At 41.5% G+C, this 18,550-nt stretch overlaps 1 protein-coding gene across 1 annotated transcript in view; it reads left to right on the top strand.

Moving 5' to 3' along the window:
• The window catches only part of LOC103184179 (piwi-like protein 4), a 38,654-nt gene extending 20,946 nt beyond the window's left edge, over positions 1–17,708 (top strand). The window contains exons 13-21 of the mRNA XM_007902050.2: positions 1,997–2,181; positions 5,102–5,174; positions 5,846–6,046; positions 8,379–8,479; positions 9,726–9,796; positions 10,580–10,733; positions 15,078–15,203; positions 15,995–16,142; positions 17,004–17,708. Of these exons, the coding sequence (XP_007900241.2) occupies positions 1,997–2,181; positions 5,102–5,174; positions 5,846–6,046; positions 8,379–8,479; positions 9,726–9,796; positions 10,580–10,733; positions 15,078–15,203; positions 15,995–16,142; positions 17,004–17,120 (1,176 nt within the window). The 3' untranslated portion in view covers positions 17,121–17,708. The remainder of the gene's footprint in view (positions 1–1,996; positions 2,182–5,101; positions 5,175–5,845; positions 6,047–8,378; positions 8,480–9,725; positions 9,797–10,579; positions 10,734–15,077; positions 15,204–15,994; positions 16,143–17,003) is intronic.
• Positions 17,709–18,550: the final 842 nt, after the last annotated feature.

Below are 18,550 nucleotides of genomic sequence, written 5' to 3'. Positions count from 1 at the left end.
GCGAGGACCATGCTATTCATTAGAGCTCTGGCAGGGTTAGCTAGAGCTGAGGGGGAAGAATTTCTTCCCCCAGTGACTGGTCTGCCCTTTCAAGTCCTGCCAATGGGCCAGGCTGGCTGGGCTGTCGTCAGCAGTGCCCTGGAATATTGTGGACCCAGCTGCCTCAGGAACTTGACTACCAAGACCGCCACAGAAGGTTGGCTTGTATCTGAAATTCCATTGCCAAATGAGTCATCTTTTGCCAGTTCAGCTCCAAGGAGACCCTGCTTGCCTCCTCCCAATGGACAGTAGCTACTAATTGGTCACCTGTGAGCAGAATCCACAGCATTAAGTTTCAACCCAGACTCTTGTGATCAGAAGTGAATTGTGAAAAAAAGTTACAGTTTAGTTAGGTATGCTCATGCTTGTTAGCTAGTTGATCTAACATGCAGAATTGCAATTATGATGTAAAATGTTTTGATTAAATGAAAGTTTCTTATGCTCGTTAGCAGGTGTCGAGATGAATTGCAGAATTACATTCTTGATTATAAACTCTTTTGTCTTAATTAAATGGAGCTGAATAACAAAATTTCTATCTCAGCGTAACAGATGTCATGGGATATCTATCACAATACTAGTTAAAATGGTATTAGAAGATGTGAATATGCTGTGTATTGTGTTATGAAGAGTTAAATTGACTAAGAAAGACAAAGTGAATTTAATATTGCAGCTGTAGTTGTATCCGTTGTGTCACAAATTAAGACATCAGGCCTAGATGAGTGTAAACTTCCTGCAGATGAATGTGGACAAGACAGAATCCATACTCTTTGGCTCCTGTCAATGTTTTCACTCCTGCAGATCTAAACTCCTCAACCTCTCTGGGCTTACTCACTGAACCAGTGCACAATCTAAGAGTCCGGTTCGACTCCCAGCTGACCTTCCTCCCCCTCATCCGGTCCCTGACCAGGACTGCCTTCCTCCACCTCTGCCACATTGCCCGCCTCTAACCGTACCATACACCAAATGCAGCCAAAACCCTCGTGCATACGTTGTCACCTCCCACCTGGATTACTCAAACGTACTGTTCATTAGTCTTTCAGCTCCGCATACTTATCTGGACCAAACTCCGTACCCAGCTCTCACCAGTTCTGGCCAGGATCCACAGGCTCCCCATCACCGAATGGATCGACTTGAAGATCCTCACACTCATGTTCAAATCCCTTCACTCTCTGGCACCTCCCTACCTCTCTGGCTTCCTCACTCCTCAATCCACCACCCGGTGCCTCCCTTTGACTGGCCCTGCCTCCTGCTCATCCCTCGTACCCTCCACTCCACGATAGGAAGTTGTGCTTTCAGTCACTATGCCCCGAAACTGTGGAACTCTCTCTCTCATTCCCTCCACCTTGTCCCCTCTTTCCCCTTTTTCAAGTCCCGCCTGAAAACCTTCCTTTTTGACCGTGCTTACTGAGTCAGGCTCCGCCACTGTTAAGTGCTCTGAGACCCTACCCTGCATGGAGGGTGCTATATAAGTGCAAGTCGTTGTGGTTGTTGTACATTAGAAGAAAAAAGAAGAAAGAACAGACATTGATAAGACAAGAAAGCAGTTGCAAGAGATTCAACACCCGCTATTATGAGCATTCACAAACAAGAGATGTTTGTCTGCTGCCTATAAACTTCGATATTATCACCACAACGAGGTACTATAGATGATGAAGTGAGCATGAAAGCATAATATTGTCTATTGTAAACCTGTTTGTTGAATTAATGCAAAACTATCAGTCTTTTTGCCTTTGTAATTAAATGGGTTGAGCATAGAATACAAGTGATTTTGGTTCCTCTGTTCTCGGGTATATAAACAATAACAAGGACTGATTAGAGCCAGCGGTCTGTTTCTGTGCAGCATATTCTTTATAAATCATTGTATGTTTCTTTGTTCATATTAGTTATTATTATTGCAAGGAATATTATTATGCAACCAGATCCTCGCAATTTGTGATTTTTATTTCCAACACTGCAGTGCCAGCCAGAATCAGCAGCTGACTGGTCCAGGGACACCCGAAATGCAAGGATTATCAATGTTCAACCACTTCAAGATTGGCTGATGGTTTTTAGCCATAGGAGCTGTGAAGTAGCTGGAAAGCTTTTAGCCTGTCTTAAAAAAGTTGGGCTATCAATGGGCTTTTCTGTTGGCAATCCAAAAATGTGAGTTCAAAGCAACAATGGATCATAATTTAACCTTCTGTTTTTGATCTAACACTTTATCTGTCTCCTTAATCAAAGTAGAAGCCAAATACAAAGCTCTATTAATAGTTAGCAGTCCAAGCTGAATCTGAAGTATATAATTTCTTTAAAAAAATCCATATATTCCCTTTTCATGTACATCGTCTACTTCAACAACCACATAGTCCAGGATATGCTTTGGGGTGACTTTAAATCCAGTTTCTTTGGAGTCCACGCACTTCATTTTGGTGTCAGTGGGGATTAATCCACACTGTTCAATAATGCTTCTGGGACATACTGTTTGTTAGCATTAACAAAAATACATGTTAGACCCCAGTCTGAACAATCCGTTTTCAGATCAATCATGAGGCACTTCAAAAGGCATGTTTTCTTTTAGCTCTTTGCTGCACTTACTAAGATATAACAAGCATCACTATTGAATTACCAGATGTTTTATTGTGTTTTTTACTGAGGATGTCACTATCACTGATAAGCCGTCTCCGACCACCACTTCATCTCCTTCACCACCTCCACCCCCTCCCCACCCCCATCAGACCCAGAACCATCTTGTACCGCCCCTGAAAGAAGTTACCCCCACAATCCCTAACCGCTGCCTTGGAGTCCCCCGAACTCCTCTCCCTCTGGCCTTCAACCCTCACTGACCCCTCTTCTCCTCTCACCCTCCTCCACAACACCCTCTCCTCCACACTCGATACTCTTGCCCCATCACCTCCCGTACTGTCTCCTACTCTCGCTCCTCCCCCTGGTTCACCACCCACCTCCGCTCACTGAAAAGCCAGGTGCGGGCCGCTGAACGCATCTGCGTCAAATCTGGCCTAACGGTCCACCGACAAATCTGGCTGGACCTCCTCAAAATCTACCACTCCACTCTAGCCTCGTCCAAGTCGTCCTTCTACTCCAGGATAATCCTGGAGGCGAAGAACAACCCCAGGCTACTGTTTTCTACCACATCCCGACTCCTCCATCCCCCCGCCACCCCGCGCAGGTCATCTCCTCCAACCTTCACTGCGAGGAGATGCTGGATTTCCTTGAATCCCAAATCAAGGGAATTCGCTCCGCGGTCACTTCCCCTCGAACATCCACCCACCCCCTCCTTCCCACACTCCGACTCCTACCCATCCTCCCCTACGCACTTTCAGCGCCTTGGGACCCTCTGCACGAAAGGCTTATAATGGAATCTTGTTGTTGTTGAAACTTGTTGTTGACCCCTTCCCCACCCCTCTGTCACCAGCTCCACCTCCTGACCCACCACTGCTCCTTGACCCCTTGTCCCTCTCCTCTGGCTCTGTTCCCATTCCCTTAAAAACTGCCACCATCACTCCCACCTTGAAAAAACCCTCCCTTGATGCGTCGCAGCTATCAAGCTACCGGCCCATCTCCAACCTCCCCTTCCTGTCCAAGGTCCTGGAACGAGTTGTCGCCTCCCAGCTGCGCTCTTTCCTATCCATCCATTCATTATTCGAACCCCTTCAATCGGGTTTCCATGCTGCCCATAGCACAGAAACTGCCCTGGTCAAGGTCACCAATGACATCCTGACCATCTGTGACCAGGGCTCCCTCTGCCTCCTCATCCTCCTCGACCTATCGGCAGCATTCGATACGGTCGATCACGCTATCCTCCTCCACCGCTTGTCCTCCCACCTCAACCTTCAAGGCCCTGTCCTTGCGTGGTTTAGGTCGTACCTCTCCCACCATCTTCACTTTGTTTCCACGAATGGCTTTTCCTCCAGCCCCCTGCTCTTCACCCTCTATATGCTCCCCCTTGGTGACATCATCCGCAGACATGGGGTTAACTTCCACATGTATGCGGATGACACCCAACTCTACCTTTCCTCTCTACCCTTAACTCCACGACCACCGATGTCCTGACAGCCTGCCTGTCCGACATCGAGTCCTGGACGAGAGACAACTTTCTTCAGCTCAACGTGCGTAAAACTGAGGCCCTCCTGATTGGCTCACGTCAGCGCCTCCGCACCTCAGGCGCTGACAGCATCAGCATCCAAGGCTGCACTCTCCACCTCTCAAAGCCGGTCAGGAACCTCGGGGTTCTGTTCGACCCTGAGCTGTCCTTTCTCCCTCACATCCGCACCACAACTGGCACCGCCTTCCATCACCTCCGGAATATCGCCAGACTATGGCACTACCTCACCCCTCACGCCTTTATCACCTCAAGACTGGACTATGGGAACTCTCTCCTCGCCGGCCTTCCCGGCACCTCCCTCCACAAGCTGCAGGTCATTCAGAACTCTGCAGCTCGTGTACTGTCCCGCACCAGGCTTCGCGACCACATCACTCCCACCCTCGCTCGCCTCCACTGGCTCCCCATCCCCCAGAGGATCGAATTCAAGATCCTCATCCTCACCTACAAGGCCATTCACGGCCTTGCTCCCTCCTACCTCTCCGACCTACTATCCCCCTAAATGCCCGTACCCTCCGTTCCTCTGGCTCCGGTCTGCTCCACATCCCCCGCCCCAACCGCCCTACCATCGGTGGCCGGGCCTTCAGCCTCTCAGCCCCTGGGCTCTGGAACTCCATCCCCCAGTGCCTTCGCCGCCTCCTCCCTTTCTCCTTCAAGGCCGGTCTCAAGACCTTTCTCTTTGACCGTGCCTTCAGCTCCCCTCTCGACTCTCTATCCCCTCCTCGCTCCCTCCCTTCCCTCCCCTCACCATTTCCCCCCTGCTCGGGTCCTGACCAACTGTACAGCGCCTTGGGACGTCCTCCTGACATGAAAGGCGCTTTATAAATGGAATCTTGTTGTTGTTGTACTTCCCATTCACTTGCAGATTTAACATGTTACATTGTAATTATCTCATATACATATTTTCTATGATCAGATTGAATTGATAAATTTATTACACTTAAGTTTCTTCTGTTTGAACAGGGTGCAGGTGAATGAAGGTCCTGCATCCTACATGCAAGCATTGAGACATCAGGTCCAGCCCAGCACAGATTTGGTATGTAAAGCACATGATCACCACTGTTTCCCCTAATACTAAACTTTTTTAAAACACAAAACCTCAACACTATTTGGTACATTCCACCTCTGTGGAATGTTAAATACAGATAGGTAGCAATAACTGTAAGATAATTACTTAAAATATATTTTAATGAAATAAGCAATACCTTTTTTGGAAATTTGTACTTGTATCACATCCTTCACATAGGATAGAGCCCCAGAGCACTTTACAAGTAGCAGGGTCGGATGCTGAACAAGTGAGAAGGGGGAGAGTTTGGTGACCATTGACGTGGTTGTAGAGATAGGTTTTATGACAAAATTTAAAAATACAAAGAGAGGCAGATGAGAAGCAAGAGAGATTCCAGAGGTTGGGAGTGAAGTGACTGAAGGCTTGGCCACTGATGGTGATACATGGGGAGTGGCAGCGTGCAGCAGACCCAAATTAGTAGCTTGGAAGGGACGATCAGAGTTGTGGGGCAGGAGAAGATCAGAGGGATATAGGAAGGTACTAGGGCATGAAGAGATTTATTGGGGATTTTTTGGGGAGGGAGTTGGACTTGATGAGGACTGGGATGATGGGCGTGTGGACTTTGGTGCAAGTGAGGAATTTTGGATTGTCTTGAGCTTTTCCAATGACATGTTCACTAAAACCATTTTTTTAAATTGTAGGTGTTATGTATCCTATCCTCAAATCAGAAGGATAATTATGACTGCATCAAGAAATTTCTATGCGTAGAAAAGCCAACTCCTAGTCAATGTGTGCTTGCTCGCAATCTGAACAAGCAGCATATGCTTATGAGCATTGCCACTAAGATTGCTATGCAGATGGCCTGCAAACTAGGCGGAGAATTATGGATGGTGGAGATTCCTGTGAGTATAATTCAAGATCTTGCAAGTAACTCTATGGAGTAATTTGGAATGCAGAAATACAGAGAGGTGGAAAAATAGGACTAAAATATCAACTGTTGTTTAATAAAATGATGTAGCAGGCTAAATGGCCTACTCGTGTTTCCACGTTTCAATTTTTTTAAAATTTATTTTTCATTTTAATAATAATAATAATAATCCTTGCGTTTGATATAGCGCTTTTCACGTCGGGAGGACGTCCCAAAGTGCTTCACAGAACACACTGTAAAATGAATTGACTGTATATTTGTGGGCGAACGCGGCAGCCAATTGCGCACAGCAGTGTCCCACAAACAGTCATATGGATTGAAAATGACCAATTTATTATTGTTTTGTTTTTTTTGGAGGGATTATTTTCCAAATATATTTGAAGAACATCAAAAACAACACCTAAAATGGTGAGAGATGCTCAGTTCTGAAACTACCACTTTATAATGTCAGCAGATAATAACCATTTTTAATAAACACAAGTAAAACATAAGAATATATAAATATACTAAAAAGAAGCAACAAACATACCAAAATATTGGCTATTTGAGTGAAAAACCAAAATAGACAGGAGTGAGAACCCACTTTTATGCATTTTCTGCATTCAATTAACAAATATATACGTTTCAGCACATTTTCCTAAAAACATTTTCTCACAAACATTTTCTCTTTCAACTATTCAACTGGAGTCCTGTAGCTCAGTGGTTAGAGCACTCGCTTTGCAAGTGAGAGACCTGAGTTCAATTCCAGGCAGAGGGCGAAACCTTGGGCAAGTTTCCTTACTCCACACGCCTAATAATATTCCCTCCAAAAAACAAAAACAATAATAAATTGGTCATTTTCAATCTACGACTGTTTGTGGGACATTGCTGTGCGCAATTGGCTGCCGCGTTCGCCCAGAAATATACAGTCAATTCACTTTACAGTATATTCTGTGAAGCGCTTTGGGACGTCCTCCCGATGTGAAAAGCGCTATATCAAATGCAAGGATTATTATTCACATAATTCTCTGAAGTAATTTCTGACCATTCCGGCTTTTCACTATGTTTGATAAGTTTAGATAAAACATAGTAATAATCTTTGTATTTTTGATCACCTGAAGGTGGTTTATTTTTATCAAGGAAATACGTTTACATCTATTTTCGTCCTATTTAACCAATTGCTTCCACTTCATCTCGACAAATGGTTTCTCCTCCCACCCCCGCCCGATCATCTGAGGCGTATCCCAACGCACCATCCTTGGCCCTCTTCATTTCCTTATCTATATGCTCCCTCTGGGCGATGTCATCAGCAGACACTGGGTAAATTTCCACCTGTATGCGGATGACACACAAATCTACTTTGCCTCCTCCAGTACCAACTCCAGATCCGCCGATGTTCTATCAGCTTGTTCGGCAGACATCAAGGTCTGGATGAGTGTAAACTTCCTGCAGCTGAATATGGACAAGACAGAAGCCATTCTCCTTGGCTCCCATCAATGTCTTCACTCTTGTGGATCTAAACTCAACCTCCCTGGGCTCTCCCTCAGACTCACTGAACCAGTACACAACAGGTGTGCGGTTTGACCCCCAGCTGTCCTTCCCCCTCCCCCCCACATCTGGTGACCAGGACCGCCTTCCTCCGCCACATTACCTGCCTCCGACCATACCCTTACTTCAAATGCAGCTGAAACACTCGTGCATGTGTTTGTCACCTCCCGTCTGGATTACTCAAATGCACTCCTCGCCGGTCTCCCCAGCTCCACTGTTCAAAAAATCCAGTTAGTTCAGAACTCTGCTGCCCACATACTGACCCGGACCAAACTCCATACCTGCATCTCACCAGTTCTGGCCAGGCTCTACTGCTCCCCATCACCGAACGGATCAACTTCAAGATCTTCACACTCGTGTTCAAATCCCATCACTCCCTGGAACTTCACCACCTCTCCGACCTCCTCACTCCCCAATGCATTACCCGGCGCCTCCGATCGACTGGCACCGGCCTCCTACTTGACCTTCTCACCCTCCACTCCACCATTGGAGGTTGCGCATTCAGCCACTGCACCCCGAAACCCTTGAACACTCTCCCTCAATTGGCTTGCCACTCCCCTTTTTCAAGTCTCGCCTGAAAAGCCTCCTTGTCGACCATGCTTACAGTCATGTTCCGTTTACAATCTTGTGAACATTAAGTTACATAGAATAATTCCAAGAAACTCTTTTTGGTCATTGTAAAGATTGTCCTTGATGCACATTCTGCCATGTGTTTGTCTTATCTATTGTTCACAATATTGACATTACATACAAAAAAGTGTAGTTTTTTTTCCTTACAGTTGAAGTCTCTGATGGTGGTTGGCATTGATGTTAACCGTGATTCACTCGGGAAGGGAATTTATGTTGGATTTGTGGCGAGTATTAACCCCACAATCACAAAGTAAGATAAGTTTGGACTCATGGCTCCCATTTTCTTGAGTATATGTATCCTCTTATTACCAATTCACAAACCAGTGATTATCCTCCTTGAGGGGAGGGGGTGAAGTAAATATGGTCTACTTGGAGTTGAATTGGCTCGAAAGTGCTGTGTTTGGCAACAGAATGTCGGAATAAAGTCAGCTCTCTGGTGGTGACGGTAGTCCTGACTAGGCAGGTCCACAAAACTGCCAGCAATGATTAGGTGCTGTATCCAATGCAAGAATTATTATAAAAGAGTACTTTATGGGGGTATATTGATTTTGAGCATTTGAGCGGGTATCCTGCAAACTGGCACTTTAATTCCTTTACTTCATGAGCCAGAAGTGCAGTTACCAGCAATGTTAGAATTATTACAACAACTTGTATTTATATGGCATCCTTCATATAGGGTAGCTTCTTGGAGAGCTTAACAATGATGTTGTTACTGGTGATAATTAACACATCACACAATTTGACATCGCCCATCTTATGCCCATATTCCAGCTGCCACTTGGCCAAGGTCTTCAGAGATTTAAATGATCTAATTTCTAAACTAGAGATCAGCAATTTCCCTTTGACATGAAATAACTCTGCATTGTCCCTCCTCCACTTCCTCATTGGGCTCCCTTTGTAGGAGTCTCCATCTCTTGTTCCTTGCTGTTTTCCCCAATGTGCTGACTAACAATCTTCCTGGTGTATGACTCAGCTGGAACCACTCTCGCCTCTGGGTCAGAAAGTTGGGGGTTTAAGCCCCACCTTGGGACTTGAAACTCATATAGTTTAAGCTGACACTCCAATGCAGTGCTGGGGGAAGGGCTGCATTATCAGAGGTGAGAAATTAAATCAACGTCTTGTTTGCCTGTTCAGGGGGACATTAAAGATCCTGTGCGCTATTTGAAAAGAGAAGAGAATTTCTCCCAGTGTCTTGGCCAACAATTTTATCCCCCAGATAAAATTGCCCATTTATGGGACATTGCTGTGAGCAAATTGGCCACTGTGTTCTCCCGTAAAAAGAGTCACGACGCTTTACAGTGTATCCTGTAAAGTGCTTTCATACATCCTGAAAGGCACAATACCAATGCAAAATTTATTATTATTACACTATTATCATGTTCATTCCTTACCTGTGGAAGACCCTTGCTAGTTTTTTGTCATTTATTTGAAGGGATTAATATATGAAGTGAAAATGTTACTTTATGAACCTTTTGAAAAGACATGCTTTTCTGCAGGTGGTATTCTCGCTGTGTTTTTCAATCTTCTGCTGTAGAAGTAGCCGATTGCCTGAAGGTCTGCATGCAAGGTACTGATTGCCCTCTTCCCATATTATTCTTCATTCAACACATCAAATAATATAATAAATGTCTGAGTAATACATGGCACTATACAATGGATTCAAGTAAAGTTATTATCCTATTTTAGTATTGTCATATCAGTACGTGCAGCTTTGGCCACAAGTGCAATTGTCTGTACCTAATATTTAAAGGATATTTAACAAAGTAGCAGAATACTGGAATTATTGATATACGTTGGTTTTGTAATAGGGTTCAATTTGTAGATTAACTACAGCACAGAAGGAGCTTTAGTCTTGACGACTCAGAAGGGACCTCATAGATGTGCACAGAATTTTAAATGGGATTGATGAAGTAAATCCAGATCTATACTTTAGGATGTATTATGACAGTAAACGATTTTAGCACCAATGCCAGGAAGTCTTTATGCGGAGGTAATCAAAAATTAGAACAGGTTGCTAGGACACCAGACTCATTTAAACAGCAGCTTGATGTGATGAGAGATGGTCGGATGTGTGTTCTGGAGGGATGAGATTGGATGGGCTGAAGGGCCTTCTTCACCAGATCAATCTTATGATCTCTTGTCAACCCTCTGTTGTATATACCAAACGTTTTGCTTCATGTATCACGTACACTTCTATAGATTGTTGTAAATATTCTCTATTTACTGTAATGTCTAGAAAATTTTATCCACAAAATGTGAAGGAATATGGAGACTTATGTGTGTGTGGTTGTGTGTGTGTTTGAGTGGGTTTTTTACACAGGTATATTATGACTGCTACATTCCTTTTTAGGTGCTCTCAACAAATGGCTTGAAATAAATCACATGCTGCCAGGACGCATTGTAATTTATCGTGATGGTGTTGGGGACGGGCAACTAATGACATTGGTGGACTATGAGGTGCCCCAGATACTGCACAGCTTTAAGGCGGTGAACCCTTGCTATGGGTAAGGTGCAAAATTCTGCTCATATTTTTCACCAATTTTTTCCCCTCTGTTCCTGAAGACATTTGACTCCTTCCTTCCTATTGAAGTAGGGTTCCAACAGTTGCTGTTCATAAATCCTGGAGGCAGCACTTGTCTGAATCTGTTTATTTAATGGGTTGCAAAAAAAGGCTGTTTGATCCCAGAGGCTGAATGAATTGCTACATTTAGAAGGTATTGCATCAAACAATTAGTTTTATTGTTCCTGTTCTTAGATCCTGGAGACATCATTCGAGTCTTGCTTGACAGGATACAATTGAACTAAGTCTATATACTAAGTCAAAACATATTAAATACATAGCCACTACGCTTTATAGTAGATGTTGTGCAAAAAACATAGAGTCATTGCACTTCACACTATATCCTGTAAAGCTCTTTGGGATGCCCTCCAGTTATGAAAGATGCTCAATTATTATTCTAATAAATTTGATGTGATCATCAGGGCAACCATTTTTGCCACTGTTCTTTGGAATTCCCTCTCAAAATCTCTCCACCTCATAGCTTCTCTCCCTGTTTTCTTAATATCTCCTTGACTGTACCTTTGGGCAACTTCTTCCGATTCCCGCTACTTCTCATTTTGCTCAGGTTTTCTCTCCATCTCGGTGAAGTGCTGTCAGATGTTAACCCAAGTGAAAGGCATGGTATAATTACAAGTTTTTTTTGTTGATTGTCACATCAAATTTATGTATTAATCAACAAAAAAAACTTGTACTTACATTCTACATACTTAGTTATAACCCTGCCAATAGTAGTCACTAGTCTGGATCTGTTTGTTTAATGGGTTGAAAACATTGGCTGCTTGATCCCGGTGGCAGAATGAATTATAATAATAATAATAATCCTTGCATTTGATATAGCACTTTTCACGACTTCTAGACGTCTCAAAGCACTTCACAGAATATGCTGTAAAGTGAATTGACTGTATATTTGTGGGCAAAACGCGGCAGCCAATTGCGCACAGTCGTGTCCCACAAATAGTCGTGGATTGAAAATGAGTAAGGAAACTTGCCCAAGGTTTTGCCTGCCTGGAATTGAACCCAGGTGTCTCGCTTGCAAGGCGAGTGCTTTAACCACTGAGCTACAGGACTCCACTTTACTACATTTACAAGGTATTGGATCAAACAATTAGTTTTATTGTTCAATTCTTTGGATGCAAATAGTGATAATATTCAATTCTAGTCTCTGGCTGGTCTCCGAATGTGCCAGTTTCATGATTTTTTTTCCCAGTAGAGGAACACAAGCAAAATTATTCCACAGAATGCAGAAATGTACAGGTGATTGGGATAACAAACTATTGTAACAGCAGTAGGTCTGTGTCACAAGTTACACGGCTTTTTTAAAAAAAAAGGTACTTTAAGATAGCACGTTAATGTGTTGTAATCTTTTAATGGGAAAAGATTTTCTCAAAATAGTTTAACAAAAACAATTCATCACCTCTGTTGTACCATTTATCTGTGATTTTTTTTAACGTAATAGCCGTTTACTTTTTCTTTTTCTGGTGCACTGAGGGAAAGGGATATCGAGGATAAGACATAAACTGGTGTTTATAATGTGGTAATTCATCAAGCCATTTTTGACTGCTTTATAAACCACACAAATAAAGATCAAGCATTTTTATCAACACTATCTGAGCCCCCAAATCTGTTCTGTCCTTGAAGCACCTTCTCATATTTAATTTATAGAGTTGGACTTTGTAAAGGCCACATTATTGCATTTGTGGCAACTTATTATTCATTTTGTTAGCTGTTTGTGTTTTAATGGAAAGTAGTGGTTCACACAATTAAATTTGTAATTTGTTTTGATCAGCCGGGTGTCTGATGATGTGGAAACTCCTTCACCATGCTTAAGATTGTACAAGCCAAACTGAGAGTTCCACGTATCTATGGAAATTTCACTGGGTCTGCAATGGAATGTGTATTCTTTCCATATAGGAACCCACCCAGCTTACTAAAACAAATTATATTTACATACAATAATACTTGTCTGATCTGTATAAATCATATAATCGCCTAAGTCGTACATCTGCTCAAGTCACGTTCAAGAGTTTATATTCTACGCATAATTCATACTTTGCATAAGTCATATTAAATGTATGGCCCAAACTGATACAAAATCATGTGAGGTTTACTGTATCACTGTAGTACACTAGTTCGACGTCTCAAAGCGCTTTTACAGAGCTAACTGTTAACCTCAGCTGGGGGAAGGGAGGGAGGAAGCTGAGGAGGTTGTTGTGGGAGAAAGTTGACTGATGGTACAATTGAAAGGATAAGTCTTAAGGTGGTCTTTAAAGGTGGACAACGTTGTGGGGCTCTGGGATCGAATGGGATGGGGCAGAAATGTTGAAAGGTCAACCATTGATTTTGCACTTAGGAACTTCAGAGTGTGTGTTGAGATTAATCAACTAAAACCATGTATCTTGCCATTGAGAGCACTGTCTCGTAGGCTTCCTGCTACTTGTCCAGGTAGGACCACCTTACCTGTTAAAACAATGGCTTGCAGAGTTAACAAAAGTTGAGTGAGAAGAATCCTTACCCCCAGTGATGGGTCTGCTCCTCTAAGAACTATTGATATAACTGACTGTGTAATCAGCAGGACTTTAGAGTACTGCAGTACTAAGGACCACCCCCAAATCAAGTTTGCCACTCCATAACCCTCTACAAGTCACTTTTCTTTCAGGGGTATAAAGCAGTAGTAGCATATTGGGGTCAAATTATAACGTAGAGAGAGCTTCATAGCGGTTTCTTGGGTTCATGACAAAAAATCTAATTGCATTCATTAATAAGGAAACTAACGGGACCTTTTCTAGTAACTGATGCACAACGTGACATTGACTCAAGTAAAATGTAATAAAAAAGTAACAATCCTTATAGCACCTTATCCTTACATTGGAGTGGAGCTACGTGAAGTCCTGTAGCTCAGTGGTTAGACCACTCGACTCGCAAGCGAGAGGTCTGGGTTCTATTCCCAGCAGGGCGAAATATTGGGCATGTTTCCTTACTCCACAAGTCTCTTTTTACCTAGCAGCAAATAGGAACCCGGTTGTTAGTCAGTTGGTGGATCGCTTTTCTAGGGATAATAATCCCTAAAAGAAACAAAAAAAATAATAATTTAGTCATTCAATCCACGACTGTTTGTGGGACACTTCTGTGCGCAATTGGCTGACACGTTCTGCCTACAAATATAGTCAATTGACTTTACAGTATATTCTGTAAAGTGCTTTGAAACGTCTAGAAGATATGAAAAGTGCTATATCAAATGCAAGGATTATTATATTGAAACATCTCAAAGTGCTTCACAGAATTTTTCTGGAAAGTATACTGTATTTGTAGGCCAATGTGACAGCCAATTTGCACGCAGCAATATTCCGCACAGAGCCATGAAGCAAAGGACGACTAATAATAATAATTTCAATTGGTGTAGTGTTTTCATTTTTAGGAGCTCATCCTAAAGCATTTAACAAGATATATACTGTAAAGTGGCGTGACTGTACATTTTGTGAATAAATGCAGCAGCTAATTTGAACTCAGCAATGTCCCACAAACAGCCATGAAGTGAATGACCAATTTTATTTAGGGAATTGTTAGCCAAAACACCTGGCAGAAACTCCCTACCTTCTTTCAGATAATACCATGGGATCTTTTAGATCTACTTGAAGAGGCACGTGGGGCTTTGGTTTATTGTGTCATCTGAAGGATGGCACTTCTGACAATGCAGAACTGCATTCGAGTGGCAGTTTGGACTATATGAGCTCCAAGTCCCAGTGTGGGGCTTGAACTCACAGTCTTCTGACTCAGATGTGAGAATACTGCCAACTGAGCCAGACTGACTCAACAGCAGCCTGATATTGATTTTTTTATCTGGGGGATTTTTGACCGGATCCTGGAAGAAACTTCCTTTTGTTTCCCAAATAGTGCCATGGAATCTTTAACGTCCATCTGAAGCACATGCGACCTTGGCTTTACATCTTATTTGCACCTCCGACAATGTAGCCTCCCTAACACCGCATTACACTGTTAGCCAAGACTATAAACTCAAAGTCCCAACAAAGGGCTTGGTTTGACAACCTTTTAACTCGGAGGTGAGAGGTAAGAATTACTTTAGAAATTGTTGCACATTCAATTCCTGTACGACATGTCACTCCCATTGTTATGGCTGCCAAGTTTTTCCCAAATGTCAAGCTCACGTGACCACAATCAGGTATCAGCTGGCAGCGAGAAATATTTTTACTGAGCAACAAGACCCACCGACTGGCTGAATCTAACACCTCTGCAGCCCTTACCATTTTAATATACTTTTATGCCATTTTAGCCCCAAAATAACTATGATTGTAGTTCGGAAGAGAAGTCCTTGCAGATTCTTTGCTGATGTGAATGGAGCACTTCAAAACCCAGCACTTGGTACAGTGATTGACAGTGAGGCTACCCGTCCTGAATGGTAAGCTGTTTATATAGACGTAAAATATATACAATGCTTTGATTCTAAGTGGTATCACTGCTGTCCATGATCACACAGAAACGCATTCAAAAATCACAGAAAAGTCTTGATTTATATATAGACTGTTTTAATCCTGACAAATTAATATTCTTCTAACCTTCCACTGCAGCAAAGTTTTATGTATGCCATAATAAATATAAATAAAACTTTCATACACAAGAGTATTGAAGTGAATTTGTATACTTCAAATAAAATGTTTTTATTGCTGAGATCTGATTGTTTCCCATTCAACTTTTTCAACCCCTTTAAAATGTTCAATTATTCATCTCAAACATCATATATCGTTGGTATTATTATTAATAGTTTAAACAGTAAACACATGATTTTAATTGTTTGAATTATCTATTCGAATAAAATAATTTACAAGATTGGATGTCAGTCAAAACACAAATAATTTTCTTCCTAGAAAAGCACAGAGCCTAAAGTTTGATTTATGAATATTTTTCACCCCAAGTTGAGACAAGTTTCCATTTATAATGAACTTATTCAGGAACTGGCTTAAAGGATAGCTGAAAACCATTGCGAAAAATATTAAGGCACCCCTGTGATTTGGGTACGAATGCAGAATAAAAGTTAAATAAGCCAGTCCAGACATTCTAACACTGAAATAAAAAAAATAAAAAAAATCATTAATAACCGGTTCATAAGCTTGTAAAATATCACTGGACTAAATATCGCTATGGGCTAAAATATTTTGAAAGTAATCCAAACTTGCTTTGTGGGATCCACAGGTATGACTTTTTTTTGATCAGTCAGTGTGCACGTCAAGGTACCGTTTCACCAACATACTACAATGTTGTGTATGACAACAGCGGCATGAAGCCAGACCATGTACAGAGACTAACATACAAATTGTGCCATCTCTACTATAACTGGCCAGTGAGTAGATTTGTTTTGCTAAGCTTTCCTGAGATCAGATTGATTGCTACAAGGTACAAAATAGAACACATGCAAAGTACTATAAAAAGGTAGATACAGGCATATGTACTCCATTAATAAGATAGAACTTGCCAAGGAGGAATCTGAGAGCTGACTTATCCCTCACCATGTCAAACAGTTGAGCCAGCAACGTACGAGCTAACAGGAAGATTTGTAGTATTACCAAAGCAGGCAGGCATGGATGTCATGCTCAAACTGTACTTCTAGTAAGGCCGCACCTGGAATATTATGTACAGTTCTAGTTAACAGAACATTAGGATGCTAATCAGCATTTAGAGGCAATGCGAAGGAGAGCAGTGAAGATAATCTCCAATGTTAGAAGGATGAGCTGTGAGATTAGATAATGTGATGTGGAGTTCTGTAGCTCAGTGGTTAGAGCATTCGCCTTGCGAGCGAGAGACCTGGGTTCGATTGCTGGCAGGATGAAACATGGTTAAGCTTTTATAATTTAGGAGGAACTACTTCATACTGAGGAAAGCGAGATTGTGAAATTCACTGCCTAATATAGATGCATTCAAGGAGAACCTAGATCTTCACATGAGGGAGAAGGGAATAGAAGGGTATGGGAGGGAGTAAGGAACAGGTGGAGACTCGTGTGGAGAATAAACATTGACACAGAGTGGTTGGGACAAGTGGGCTGTATCCTTGCTGTACATTCTTGTAAATCTTTTAAAAGTTTTTTAAATTGACCTTTTTGGATAACATAATGGTATTCATGGTTAGCAGTTTTACAGTGCTATTTATTAAAGTGAGTTTGTCACTTTGTTACATTTTCAAAAAAAAGTTTCTGCTTCCTTTCAGGGTGTAATTCGGGTTCCAGCTCCATGTCAGTATGCCTTCAAACTTACAGTGCTGGTGGGGCAAAGCATTCACAGGGAGCCTGATCTAAACTTGGCTGAGCGTCTCTTCTTCCTTTAAGAGGAAACGTATAACATGTGGGATTTGTAAGACAGGCTTATTTTTGATCTGTTTCCTGGAATATAAACAGTAAAAAAAGGCATTTTTTTTATTTTCAATTCTGTAACAACTTGAGCTTTTGAGATACTGCCAAGATTGTGTGCTTGTTTTCCAGAAGTGCTGTTAGCTCTTTTTTCCGTCGCCCCTCTAGACAGGAAATAGAGCTCAAAAAAATATATTTTAGGTTATTATTTCAGCCAAATTTAAAAACATAATAAATAGCTGAGTGGGGTTGGTTGGGTGGTGATTCACACTGCCAAACACTGTAAATATATTGACCAATGAAGAATAAGATACATTCACCTACAAAAATCTGTATATTTGCCAATGATAAGAAAATCATTTGTCAGCTGTAAGGAAAAAAGTTATTTGTTGAAACTGCTTTGACTTTACAGTATTGTGGAGCGCAAACTTTAATTCAGGTCAAACTTGTTCTAGTTGTATTTGTTGTGTTTTAAAGCAGAAAAGGTGCTTTTGTTTAAATGTAGATTTCTTTGTTCTTGAATGAGAAAATTTTAATTTTAAATTGTGTTGATGTGTAATTTTTAAGCAGCAATTGTTATTTTTTAATGTTGTTGAAAATACATAATCTTTAGTTGGTAGCTAAAACAAATCTGCTACTGGATTATGAATATGTTATGTTTAGGAATACTTTACTTGTTAATTTTTTAAAAAGTTTAACTTTGAAATGTTATTTTACAAAATGTTTTTGAACTAAGTTTTTTTTCAAATTTATATGTTGTATTATAATTAAAGTGTTCCTTAAAATGAAGTATCGGAATTTGTGTCCATTATTTTGTAGATGTTGAAGAGGATAAGTCACGGCTTGATACTGTGACAGGAAAGTGGAAATTCTGCAAGAAAGTAATCCGATCGGTCAAAGGGTATTCTTCATTTGAACCTCTTTTATAGTATAATGATCCCTGGATTTTATATGGCACATTATCATGTAGTCAAAACATTTCAAAAAGTTTTACAGGATTTTACTGTAAAGTGTATTTGAATGCAAATTAATTTTGACTTAGAAGCAAAAGTGCTACTAACTGAACCAGGCTGATACTATGTTTGTGAGGTCATGTTGTGCTTTTTAGCTAAATTTATGGCTTTGTAGGCAAGCTATCTGTGTAGCATAAGATTGTAGCAATAAGGATATGGCTTCATGCATGATTATAGATTAGAATTTGTTTTTTTTCATATAAAGCTATAGGTAGTACTTTTAACAAAATTGGCTGCCGCATTTCCCCAGAAAATACAGTCACTCCACTTTACGGTATATCCTGTGAAGCACTTTGAGAAGTTTTGATAGCACGATAAGGTGCTATATCAAATGCAAGGATAATTAATATGAAAAATAACTTGTATTCTTGCTTCAAGCTTCTCAAGAACTTTAG

Source organism: Callorhinchus milii, unplaced genomic scaffold (assembly GCF_018977255.1).
Source record: "Callorhinchus milii isolate IMCB2004 unplaced genomic scaffold, IMCB_Cmil_1.0 Scaffold4, whole genome shotgun sequence".
Taxonomy (NCBI): Eukaryota; Metazoa; Chordata; class Chondrichthyes; order Chimaeriformes; family Callorhinchidae; genus Callorhinchus; species Callorhinchus milii.
The sequence above is the reverse complement of the archived record's forward strand: the minus strand, read 5'-3'. Positions and strand labels throughout refer to the sequence as shown.